This window comes from Trichechus manatus, unplaced genomic scaffold (genome assembly GCF_000243295.1).
Source record: "Trichechus manatus latirostris isolate Lorelei unplaced genomic scaffold, TriManLat1.0 scaffold00128, whole genome shotgun sequence".
Classification (NCBI taxonomy): domain Eukaryota; kingdom Metazoa; phylum Chordata; class Mammalia; order Sirenia; family Trichechidae; genus Trichechus; species Trichechus manatus.
The window spans coordinates 4037245-4050675 of record NW_004444064.1 but is presented as its reverse complement, the minus strand read 5'-3'; the positions used below and the strand labels follow the sequence as shown (position 1 = coordinate 4050675).

Below are 13431 nucleotides of genomic sequence, written 5' to 3'. Positions count from 1 at the left end.
CTATATGCCTACAGACTGATTGGTTCTTCCAAAGCTAAGTGTCTACCTCAGAGCAACGTGGCAGCTGGCGCTGTTTTAAAGTTACTTTTAAGAAAGGCTTTGCACCCAGCAACCTCGAGCTTGCCACGAAGCACCTGTCTGGGTACAGAAGCCACACGCCTCAATGTAAAGCATACAGCATGCAGTGGGGATGCCGGAGGTTCCACGGACAGACTTACTCAGAAGCCGATGCTAAAAGCAATTCTCAGAAGTGAGGCTCGAAGCTTGGAATCATCTGGAAAGCAGGACTGTGGTTAGTGTCTGCTGTGTAGTGTGTGGCCCTTGGACAGAGCTGCGTCCTGGTGAGGGGCTGGCCTGTGACATGGCACCTGAGACCCCTGCACTCCCACCTCCCAGCCCCTGGATGTGCAGGAGGAGGTGAGGCTCAGCCGAGAGGACCTCAGAGCAGGGTGGCTGCACCGAGCTCCCACACCTGTCGGCAGGGGTGACAGGACCTGAGAGCAGGGTGGCTGCACAGAGCTGGCACACCTGTCGGCGGGGGTGACAGGACCTGAGAGCAGGGTGGCTGCACAGAGCTGGCACACCTGTCGGCGGGGGTGACAGGACCTGAGAGCAGGGTGGCTGCACAGAGCTGGCACACCTGTCGGCGGGGGTGACAGGACCTGAGAGCAGGCTGGCTGCAGAGCTGGCACACCTGTCGGCGGGGGTGACAGGACCTCAGAGCAGGGTGGCTGCAGAGCTGGCACACCCGTCGACGGGTGACAGGATGAGGCAGGGAGCCGCTGTTCTCAAGCCCCACCAGCGCACAGTAATAGCCAGCTGCCGCCCTCAGAGAGCGCGTTCTAACCGCATTGATAACAAGTTCCTACTGAAAGAAAATCCTGATAGTCTACTAAAGACGTAAAGTGAGAAAGCAACCAAGAAGGGATCTGAACTCTTACATCTAAGTTTTTTGGTGAAATCTTTTAGGTGTGCAAAAAAAAAAAAAACTTCCAAGAAAAAAAGTGTCAATTGATTTTAACCATTCCTTGATGCTATTCAACATAGCCGAAGTTAGGAAGAACATCTTGATCAGAGGTGAGGCGGGTCCTGGGCTGTAACAAAGTCCAGGCAGAACAAACACGTGTCCGGACCGTGAGCAGACAGAGAAGCTGCCGGCCTGGCGTGGGAGAAGCAGCGGGCGACTGCTGCGTTCTCCTCGTGGCTGGGGTAGAAGACCATCCTCCCCCCTGCCGTCCGAAGCTGCCTGGGGCAGAGAGGAGTGAGAATTCTGCGCTGCGACAAGGAGAAGGAGCAGGTGTTGGTGCTGCGGGCCCGCTCAGCCGACACTCACTGAGGGCTCAGGAGTGGGGCCTGCAGGCTTCCTCAGGCAGAAAACATCGTGCTTAGTGTGTCGGGGGCCAGACAGAGAGATACAGGGGAGAGGAGTGGGCGCTCAGTCCGCAGGGGGGGCCGGGATTGTCCTCGGGGCGGCCTTGCTGGCCGACCCCTCCTGGGGTGCGGGGTGGTAGAGGGTGGCAGGTTCTGTTGCTGAGCTGCTGGGAGGCGCGGCCCACCTCGCCAGGAAGCTCTGGGATTGCTGGCAAGTTGCGGACTGTGTTTAGTTGTTTTCAAACCGGGCGTACGGGTTTTCTTCTTTAAACAAACCTGGAAACAACATGAACTTGCATTATAAACTCACTCATCCAATGGGAAAGAAAATTCAAGAAAGCCATGGAAATGAGTTGGATACGAAGATTTCTGGAGGCCATAGGAAAAACTGATGTTTCAAGCAGGCTCAAATGCTGTGCTTCACGATTTTTTTTACCATGAAAGCAAAGTATACTTCAAAAGTTAAATAAAATTTATCGGAAACAAGAATTCAAACGGATCCTAAGAAAAGACTTATTTGCTGATTCTCTCAAGGTAGAATTAAATTTATAGTCAATATTTCTCTCCACAGTGGCTGGCTACTAATATACACCCCCCCAAAAAAATACCAATTTAAAATATCCTTATAATTGGTGATTAACTTTTAGAATTGAGGCTACAAAAGAACAATTCAACTCTCAATATTATGCTATATAACAGGAAAAAAACTTGTATCCAGCCATAAAAATAAATAAATCTAGGTACTTACCCCAGAGTTGGCGTTTTCTCTTGGCGCACACACGCACGCACACCTGTATTGTACACCAAAAACCTCTGGGGCTGCTGCAAGGAATCCACTTACTGAAGGGCGGGTTTTTGTTTTTGTTTGTGGGGGAGAGGATGAGTAGCAGCTCTCCTCAGCTGCTGCCCAGGCACCTGACGCCTAGCGGGAGCAGCACACCCCCAAGGTCGGCACATTTAGCTAAGACCCCAGCCTTGCAGTTCCTGCTGTTAGCTTCCTGTCTTGCTTTCCTGGTTTACTTTTCAAAGTACCACTTAGAACTAAGCCCACATAAGCTAGTGACCACCACCCTAGACACCCTTTAAGTATCAGGTGTTTGCTGCCTCTCTCTCTCTGCCTCGTAACCTGGGACAGACAAAGGCCCTCCGGGCTCGCGCGCTCTCTGTCTGAGGACCTGTGAGTAACAGACCTTGTTTTGCTGCCTCTGTGTGCCCGTACTGAAACTGTGCCTTCAGTCAAACAACACAGGTTATTCAGGGCACTTACAGCCCACGTGCAGGGGTCCCACCCGCTGACCCCCACGGGGTGGCTGCACGCCTCCTTCTTCAGCAGGCCCTCGTGTACTCAGTTCCGTCCCTAATCCACTAATTAATAACATGGGGGGGGTGACAAGGGCAGAGGGCAAAGGAGGCAGGGAGACGCAGGGCGGGCGCTTGGTGGCTGGTATCACTGTCTGTCAGCCGAGTACCGTGAGCTCCGGCCCACTTCTGTAGGCAGCGAGCAAACACCAACACACACCGTTCTGTCAAGGTCTTGTGAAGAGACGGCTCCTAGCTCTACTTCTAGCTTACAGGGGAAGGAAAGCTAACCAGCCCTGGTGGCGCAGTGGTTAAGGCTCAGACTGTTCACCAAAAGATCAGCAGTTCAAATCCACCAGCCGCTCCTTGGAAACCCTATGGGGCGGTTCTACTCTGTCTGATAGGGTTGCTATGAGTCGGAAGGGATTTTTGGTTTGGTTTTGTGAGGAGGAAAGGTTCTGTGTGAGCACCACAAGCTGGGATTCTAGCTGTCAGCTGAAGCATGTTAGCGTGTGTGCCTGCTCCACTCCTCCCGGGGGACTCCGGGAGCTCCCCCACTGACTGCACTTTGCAGAGCCCGGGGCACTCCATGGACTTCAACTTTCTGTGCCGTTTATACTGATTTCATGAGTGTTACTAAAGGGCCAAACTGACACCAAAATGGTAGGAATAAAGCCCTCAGTGACCTGTTCCAGGAATGCCTGACTCCGCGGGAAGTCCCTGAGCATAAGAGCACACAGGCCAGGGCAGGCCCTGCACACACGGGGCGTTCAGGAGGCACCACACCCGCTGCCGTCCAGTCAATTCCGACTCATAGTGCCAACCTTACAGGACAGAGTAGAACCGCCCCATAGGGTGTCCGAGAAGTGGCTGGTGGATTCCAACTACACAGCGGAGCTATTCCTACAGCAGCACAGCTGGATGACGACACCACGCTGCTCTCTTACTGACGTTACTGCTAACAGGATGCAAAAAACATCTGGAAGAACAGCTTGGTTTTGACTCTTTTCAACTCCACAGAAACCCATCTGCGCACAGGCGGGGGGTGGGCAGGCACCAAGAGCCGGGAGGGCGGAGGGAGGCGGCCGCCGGAGGGCTACTGGCTCCCGGACTTCAGCAGGGGCCCGGCCACCGCACACGCACACACCCAGACAGACATGCACAGACACGCACACACGCACACACAGACACACAGACAGACACAGACAGAGAAATCTGGGTAACAAAGGACGGGGTGGGAGGAAGGAGGTCAGTGCTACAAGAAGGAAGTGCAAAGATGAACAGCCGTGAACGGACAGTTTCTTCATTAATAAGGATGACCCCAGAGCTGGTTCCTAGGAGGCGGAGGTTAAAGACGTCCCAAACGTCCAGCCCTCCCAAGCTGCTGCACCACTCCGTCGTCTCTAGCACCAGCTCTTCTCCCCACCTCAGCACTCCCTGTCTTGTCTTTGGGGTCTGTAATTTGCTGCGACGTCTCACAGAACTCACGAACTGTACTTACAGTTAAGTGGTTTACTGGGGCAGTGATGGGTTACAGCTCAGGGTCAGGATCACCTCGGAAGTAACCGCATACGACTTGGAAGACAGGATGCAGTTCTTCCATCAGAACAACTTCCAAGGAAACGGCTCTCAGCTCCTCCTCAGCCACGCCCACAGCCGGCCCTTGGCTCAGGCCTGCTGTCACTGGGCTGCGCCGCCGCCCCGCTGCCCCGCCACTGCCCCGCCACTGCCCCGCCGCTCCTCCGCCGCTCCTCAAGGCCCTCGGTGTTACACCTCCTTCTCCTCTCTCTCTCTCTCCGTGGCTCTCTCTCCCCCCACAAAACCTCTGTCAGGTAAACTGTTATACAGCAAGCTCCTTATCAATTTCAAGGTGTGCCTCCCACCACAAGACCAGCAATGAACCAATCCCCTAGGTAGGCCACAGGAACCTTATTTGCACAGTCACTGTCCATTCCCTGAAACAATTTTACACACCTTATTTGCATAGTCCCAGCCAATCATTCCATGGGAGTCACAAGACCATGGCTGGAAAGGCCATACAGAAAGAGAACCCCACTGCCCTGCAGCTGGCAAGGAGTGGAGCGGGCAAGGCCATGGCTCCCACTCAGACGCAAATGCCACCACAGCCACAGTTAGCGGTGCTGAGTGGCGAATCCGTGAGAAACAGGCTCTGTCCACAGCTGCACACCACGCCTCAAACGTGGGTGAGGAGAGCAGTGGGTGAGGGGCAGAACCTCACGCCAGAACCAGCACCCGCCCGCCCGTGAGCACGCGCTGCCTCGTGCCCAGAGCTAACCTCTGTGGGCCTGCCAGGGTACAGATGGCCTGCACGGCCGTGACTCGGCGGACGGCCACTGGACGCGGTACACAGCCCAGGGCGGCAGGGCTCCCGCAGCCCCACTCAGAGGGAGACCCAGTCCCTGGTACTTAGTATCCCCAGAACCCGACACCTGCAGCAGCTGCTGACTGCTTCCTGGGGCCTCAGGGTATTACCTAACCGCTTCTCCCCAGATGACCGCAAAAACTCAGTGACTTAACCATGTCCCTGGTAGGCAGGGTCCTGAAACACAGCTGACATAGCGTAGTTCCTTATACAAACAGAGGACTTCCCAGAAAGGACACTCCACAAGAGATTCTGAAATCTCCCTGGTCAGCTGTAGCCTCCGAGACAGCTGTCTGCCCACCGGACCACGTGGGAGTCACACACGGTGCCGGGGCCTCACGGTTGCAGGCGCTTCAAAGCCAGCACGGCGGGCTCAGAACCGGAGGTGCCACTGAGGCAGCTGCGGCCACGTCACCTGAGGCCCCGTGGTCAGCAGGCACCTTGTTTTGGACAGGTGGAGGGAGGCAGTCTCCCCCATCCCCAGGAACGCCGAACCACTGCCGAACGCAGAGCAGACAGCTCTGATGGTGTTCGTAGACTTAAAACCAGCAGAGGCCGACTGACACAGGAGCAGTATTAACACTTTCAAAGACTGAGAAAAACAAAATCCGTCGTGCAGATGAACGGAGTTTAAAACTGAAACAGTTGTTGTTGGCTGCGCCAAGTTGGCTCCAATTTCCGGTGACCTTCTGCGCAGCAGAACAGACACTGCCTGGTCCGTGCCGCCTTCGCGATCTTGCAAATACCTGGACGTGTTGTTGCGGTTACCGCTGTCGCCGACTCTGAGGGTTTCTCTCGTTCCCGCTGATTCCCTACTTTACCAAACGCAGTGTCCTTTTCTAACGACTGGTCTTTCCCGATGACATATCCAAAGTAAGCGGGACAAAGTCTCTCCATCCTTGCTTCTGAGGCACATTCCGGTTCTACTTCTCCTAAGACTGACTGGTTGGTTCTTCTGGCGGTCCATGGTATATTCAATATTCTTCACCAATACCACAGTCCAAACGCATCGATTTTTCTTTATTTTTCCTTTTTCATTGTCCAGCTTTCACATGAACGAGAGCGACTGAAAAGACTATGGCTTGGCCAGGCGCGACTTAGTCATCAAAGTGACATCTTTGCTCTTTAGAACTTTGACGAGTTCTCTTGTAGCACATTTGCCCAATGCAATACGTTGTTTGATTGTCTGACTACCATTTCCATGGAAGACGATTGTTGATCTAAGTAGAATGAAATCTTTGATAACTTCAATTTTTTCTCCATTTATCATGTTTTTTATGGGCCCAGTTGTGAGGATTTTCATTTTCTTTATGTTCAGGAGTAATCCACACTGCAGGCTGTCTTTGACCTTAATCAGTGCCTCAAATCATCTTCATTTTCAACCAGCAAGGCTGTGTCACCTGCATATCACAGGCTGTTAATGAGTCTTCCTCCAATCCTGATGGCCTTATTCATACAGTCTCACGTCTCGGATTATTTGTTCAGAACACAGATTAAATAAGTACGGTGAAAGGCTACAACACACCTCTTCAGATTCTGAACCATGCAGTACCCCCTTGTTCTGTTTGAACCACTGCCTCTTGATCCATGTACAGGTTCCACATGAGCACAATTACGTGTTCTGGAATTCCCATTCTTCACAATGTTATCCATATTTGAATAGTTACTGTTATGTAACTGAGAGATCGTGACCAATCGAGTGTGTATTTTCTGAATCGTTCCAATGAGATAAAGTGCTCCTACTTTCCCCACCGAATCTCTCCAAAGAACCAAACCGAACAAGGACACAGACCCAGAAATACGGAACGGGTGGCACGCCTTCAGTGCTGCCTCCTTCCTGGTGAGGAACGGGGTCTGCAGTGCTCACAGACGGGAATGACTGTACTGCAGAGGGACAAACACTGACGCAGGGCCGCATCAGAGAAGACAAGGACGATGCGAGCCGGGCCCCGTTTTAAGGCAAACAAGATAATACGGCAGAAAAGGAGTATAGGTGAACCATTCTGGAAGCTTCAACGCTACATTAGCCAGCAACCATCAGAGAAAGTAAGCTTCATGAAGAAGCTGGGGTAAGATAAAAATATTCTAACGTTTATTCTCTCAGACACTCAGCGGAGTGAGTTCATTTTACCACCACCTGGAATAAAGCTGGCTGCTTTTCTCAGCAGTGCCATCCTCCGCTCTGATGACGATACCCTTGGAAGGGAGCGAGCCAGCCCCACTCCAGTCAGGCCTCCTCTGCATTAACCTAGACGGCAGACAGCAACCGCTGTTCAATGGAAAAGGAGCTGTGCTCGACTCTTACCGTATTTTTTCCTGATTTCATCATGTCTTGACTTCATCTCTGCTCTCCTAAAAAATACAAAGAAATCTCCTTTAGCATCAGATTACAGTGTACGATGTAATTTCAAAAGCTACATGCTCCCACCTTCCTTGGTCAAAGAAGCTGCAGGTGTATTCCGGGGGTTGCCCAGAAGGGGACCGGATGCAGATGGGCCAGGCCAGCAGCCACAGCAGACAGGCAATGGGACAACAGGCACAGTCTCTGCAGCTGCCCTGACAGCACGTCATTGAACTATTTTCAGTAAAAGCAATTCAGAGGCCTGCTACTGGGCTTTTTAAAATTCTTTTTTCACACCAGAAAACGCACTGATCATAAAAATCTGATCACTGTGTTTAGTGCTCACGACTTGAAGGTGACTATGTGTAACATCTGTCCGGCCTCAGCACACTCCACCTGTTGAGGAGGGATAACGTCACCGGCCCTCAAGGGCTGTCCTACAGGTCCCGCCAGCACACGCGCCTGGTGGGACAGGCTGACTACGGTCAAACCCTTCCCCTCTCCCGTCAGCTTGCTCGTGACGAACGGACAGGGCGGGACTGAGGGCTTCTGAGGCCCCCGCCGCCCTGACACTCACGACGTACAGTCATTAAGCTGTGCACAGGAAGTTCCGCGAGTCAGGGCCCACAGCTGCAGCTCCTGCGTGGACTGGAGGGCACGGACACGCAAGTCGCAGCCCACAGCAGCCAAGCTAACGGCCACTTCCTAGGTCCCCGCCACGCAGTGTCTCTCTCTTCACGCTGCGCCTCACAAAACCCCACGGGCCCTGAGTACATTCTTCATTTTTAAAACAGAGACAACCTGAGATTGTGAACTTTACTTCCCGCTGCCTTCCCGGCCGGGCCCCCCACGCTCACCGTTCCTCCTGGCGGACCCTGCGCTCCTCGCGCTCCCGCATAGCCTTCTCCTCGCTCTTGTCGGGCTTGCGGCTCCTCTTCCGTCTGCAGCAGCAGCAGCAGCAGATGGCCACGCCGAGGAGGATGGCGCCTCCCACCACCGACATGGTGATGATCAGCGCCTCAAAGTTCACTGGTAAATACAAGCGCCATGTGAGAATTGCCTCAGTTACGGAACCCACTACTAGAAGCCGCATTTCCCCGCCGTGGCGAGTGATCTGAGCACGCAGGAGCAGGAGTGGGAAACCCGCCTGGGCCGGGCCGCTGGACCACACGTGCGCCGTGACTGGTCTGACAGCTGGAACTCCAGCCCGCGGCTGCTGTTAGCCACGCCTCTGTGACCTGTAACCTGTTAGTGCCGATACTGAAAAGATGTTCAAGTTGGGAAAAATTTGGCAAACACCAGAGAGGAAACAGAGAATATCAAGTGGTGCATTTAGACTCTCCTAGGACATCTGGAGTCCTGGTGGTGCAGTGGTTAAGAGCTCGGCTGTTAATCCAAAGGTTCGGCAGCTGCCCCTTGGAAACCCTATGGGGCAGCTCTACTCTGTCCTATAGGGTCGCTACGAGTCAGAACTGACTCGACGCCAACAGGTAGGTCACGTTCAACTCTTATTTTCTTGGAACTCACAGAAATGGAAATTAAGTCCAATGCAGCTTATTTTACTGTTTAAGTCAAAGTCAAAAGTATTTACTTCCAAGAGAAATAAACATCGTCTGGGACCCACACTGACCACGAGCTCCAGAAGGGACGCCCCTGGAGGACACAATGGGGGTTATTTTCAGATCTGAGTGTTTACCTGAGACCCGGGGGCTAGCCAACTGCTGACTAATCAGTATCAGGAAGTTTATGATTTCTTATCAGGACCAATCTCCAGAGACAAACACAAATTTAAACCAAGTTTTAAAATTCTTTTCAACTTCTCTTAAAGGTTGCTAAGTTAAGGCCCGTCAAGGCTTCTCTGCACCCACACCAGAGCCAAGAACGTCTGCCGCTGCCTTCACGTGTTCCTTAATCACGCCGTGAGACAGCCACTGACGACGCTTCAGAAGCGACCTTCCCTGGGCAGGGCCGTGACTCACGAGAACACGTACGTCTGCGGCAAGTCAACCATTTCGGCTTTTCGGAACTGAAGTTAAAAACGATGCTGCCACCCAGAGCCGATAACCTCGAATCTCACCGTTCTCTTGGTTGTGGTGGGGCCACCTCCCTCCCAGAGGAACTGCCAACATACTGTTAAACCGAGAGAGGGCTCAAACACGGTCCAGTATGGTTCTGCTTCTGTTAATAACGGTGCCTGCATTCAACATCAACAGGGGTGACTTCCGGGGGGGGAGAACTACAGGAAACTTTTCTTCTCTCTGTTTCAGAATTAACCGTAAACGTGTAACTTTCTCAGAGGGCAGAAAGCTGCAAGCAGGTGGGACCTTCCGAGAAAAGGAACAGAGTGGGGACCAAGGCCCATCCCTCTGTGCGGACGAGCCCAGAGCACGGCAGGGGCCCGCCAGGGCTGACCATGCCCGCCCGACGCCGGGCCACTGCCGGCTGACTGGGAGGATCCCTGCCTGCTCAGAACTACGGGAGCTCGGCACCTGCTCCCGCACTGCCGCCGACAGCAGCAAGGGGCTGGAGGCCTCCAGCCGGGACCCTACCAGCCTGGGCCTTCAGGGTCTGGGGACCGAGCGTGTCGGGGGTTAACGGCCGCAAAGGTTTAGTCCCGTGCGTCACCCTCCAGCATAGGAGCTGGTACACGGGCAGAGGTGTGGGGCCTCTGGGACTCCGTCACGTATTAAGCCCACGCTTCTCCACTGAAGAGTCCCTGCAGAGGTTAACATCCGCCCCCTCCTGTGAAAGATGCACAAGCCCGCGCAGCCAGGAGGCAGAGGGACGCTGTGCGCCCTGGACAGACAGACTACGGTAAAGAGGTCGCTATTTCCCACGGAGCTGGACCCGCCATCCCTCGAAGACTCGCCGCGTGAGTCCCTGTGGCACCGCCCCCAAATGCCACGAGAACCACGAAGGAACCCAGCAGCACAGGCTCCACCACAGGTGAGCTTAACACCCACCTGAACTAAAAGGAAGCGTGGACTGAACTCCAAAACTATGTGTCGGAACCTTAACTCTTACACCTATGGATACAACCCCATCTGGAAAGCGTCTTCTCTGTTATGTTAACGAGGCGTGCCAGTGTGGGGGCGTGTCCTGAACCTAACCACAGGGATCTGCAGACAGACACCACATGCGGACCGCCTGCAAACAGAGGCACACCGGGGACTACCTTAAATTCACACAGCCAGGGCCCGGTTTGGACCTCTAGTCTCCAGAACTGTGAGAACACACATTCCTCTTGGTTAAGGCCACCCATTTGTGGTTACTTGTGGTACAGCAGCAGACTGCAACCGGAACTGAGACCCTGCGCTAGAATAAAATGAAGCCAAGGCTGGTGATCTTATAAAACACCGGTCCACCGGATGACACCAAAGTGAAGGACCTCTGTCCATCGAGACAGCACTCAGCACTGAGAACGGGCAGCAAGCCATACAGGCAGACATCTGTGATGCACATATCCCAAGGGTTTGCCCCCAGAATAAACACAGAAATCCTAAAATATAAACATATATATACACATATATATGTGTATATATATAGGATTTGCTCCCAGAATAAGTACTGATATCCTAAAACATACATATACACATATACATACATACATATATACATACACGTATATATATACATATATATGACCAACCCAATTAAAAAGTGGGCAAAAAGGTCTGAACAGGCATTTCATTTCACAAGAGAATTATCAAAAGGCCTGTGACCTGAAAAGGTGCCGAGCATCATTAGACACCGGGAATGCAATTAAAGCCACAATGAGGTACCACTGCACGCCCGCCAGTGGGCTGAATTGTGATGATGAGCACCCCACGTGCTGGCAGGACAGGCAGCAGCTGGAACGCTCACACTGCATGGGGCCACAGGCCAGCACAGCCACTCTGGGAACAAAGCCTGGCAGAGCCTCCTATGCCAAACGCCAGGGCCTGCCAGGACCAGCAGCCCCACCCCGAAGTGCACACCCAGGAGGGGACGAGAATGCTGGCAGCAGCCTGGACTGGCCCAGACGCCCACCAGCAGCAGATGGACAGACAACGGTGGACACTGTGAGAACAGCCCGTGGAAGCAGCACCCCACACAGTTCTCTGACATGACGCTGGATGACGTCAGGTAGGACAGTCAGGAGTCCTTCACACGAAGGTCCAGAACAGGCAGGACTAACCTATGATGGGACGTCAGGACAGTGGGTACCCATGGGGTCCAGACAAGACAGGGCATGAAGGAACCCTCTGCGGGTGCTCCAGATATTTTGATCTGAATGGTGATTACCTAGTGGCTAAGCGCTCGACTACTATCTAAAGGTTGGTGGTTCAAACCCACCTCGTAGCTCTGGGGGGAAGGACCTGGCAATCTGCTTCCATAAAGATAACAGCCAAGAAAACCTCATGGGACAGTTCCACTCCGTCTGTCATATGGGGTCGCTATAAGTCGGAATCAACTCGACGGCACCCAACAAGAATACGTATGTAACAATTCACTGAATATATGTACGTGTGATATACACACACACACTCAGCACCCCTCAAACTCAACACCCCCAACACTACATAAAAACAAGTTCTATACACCAAAACTATAGTCTGTACACAGAAAGAGAGGTGCCTTAAGACATGTGTATTTCACTTGAAGTTATACTTCAGTTTAAAAACACCTTAATAGAAGTTAACGCTCTAAACACCACAAGGTCCCCAGTCCGGAAGCTGTCTCTGTGGAACAGTTAGGAAGTGAAGGCTGCAGGGAGAAGGTGGCGTAGAGAAGCCTTCCGAGTGTGAGGCCAGCACCAAGTGAAGGGCCGGCTGGGCGGATACGGTAGGAAGTGGCATGAGGAACACATCAGATTAGAACGGAACCACACCCACACCATACACTCGAACCATCCACACACAACCAGATACCCTACTCAACACATACACACACCCCACCCAACACACACACACACACCCCACCCAACACATACACACCCCAATATCACCCCACACTCTAATCCACCCCGACTGCATAAAAATGTGTTCCACGGAGCAAAGGACACTACAAACTATTTTAAAAGGCAAACTAGGAAACAATGTGGATCTCACAAAGGACAAATTTCCCTAATAAAAGAATGCCTGTAGAATCAACCACACTCAAGTGGGAGACCCATAAGAAAAAGGTAAGAGGTGTCTACTCGTGTTTCCTTCCAAACAGGGATCCCTAACGGTGCTTGGCTGCTAACCAAAAGGTTGGCCAAAAAAAAAAAAAAAAAAAAAAAAATCCACCCAGAGGTGCCTTGGAAGAAAGTCCTGGCAATCCACTTGTGAAAGGTCAGTCATTGAAAACCCTATGGAGAATGGTTCTACACTGACACACACGAGTGAAGGTCAACTCCACGTATCCTGGGTAGTCTCAGCACATTCCAACGCAGCTGAACTGGTTAACCTGGAGAAACTGGAACTCTTACTGGATCCACAAAGAAGTTCAAAGGGTGTCTTGGAGCCCTGGGAATTGTATGCAAAATTATGTGCACATTGCATACTTTTTCCCTGGGGAAAGAGGTTGCAGTTTTCAAATTCTCAAAATGATCAGTGTTGTTCTGGCAAAGCTTGCTTGCTTGCTCTGTATCCTGCATCCAGCTCGTCATCATCTGACCTCCAGTTCTTGGGACTTGAGCCAGCTGCCCACCATCTTACCTGCCAATCTTGGATTCATCTGCCTCTGCAGCTGGTAAGCCAGCAGCCTGCCATCTGACCTGCCCATCTTGGGTTCGTCAGCCCCTGCAGGTATGTGAGTTAGGAGAAGCCTCCAGCCTCACCCATGGATTTGCCAGCCTCTACAACCGTGCGAGCCATTTTATTGAGATAAATCTCTCTAACAGGTCCTTGATTTTCCCCTTGCCACCCCCTCCTCTCCTCTCCCTCACTTCCTGGTCAGATTCAAGGCATTTCCTTCCACCTGCTGCTCTCACCCCGACCTGATCTCCAGGATTCTCCCTTCCGCCTGCTGCTCTCACCCCGACCTGATCTCCAGGATTCTCCCTTCCGCCTGC

At 52.7% G+C, this 13431-nt stretch overlaps 1 protein-coding gene across 1 annotated transcript in view; it reads right to left on the bottom strand.

The window, feature by feature from the left end:
- Nucleotides 1-940: 940 nt before the first annotated feature.
- Nucleotides 941-13431, bottom strand: part of PTTG1IP (PTTG1 interacting protein) — a 28168-nt gene continuing 15677 nt past the window's right edge. The window contains exons 4-6 of the mRNA XM_004384796.2: nt 8252-8423; nt 7359-7405; nt 941-1647 (exon numbers count right to left, since the gene is read on the bottom strand). Coding sequence (XP_004384853.1) covers nt 1601-1647; nt 7359-7405; nt 8252-8423 — 266 coding nt within the window. The 3' untranslated portion in view covers nt 941-1600. The remainder of the gene's footprint in view (nt 1648-7358; nt 7406-8251; nt 8424-13431) is intronic.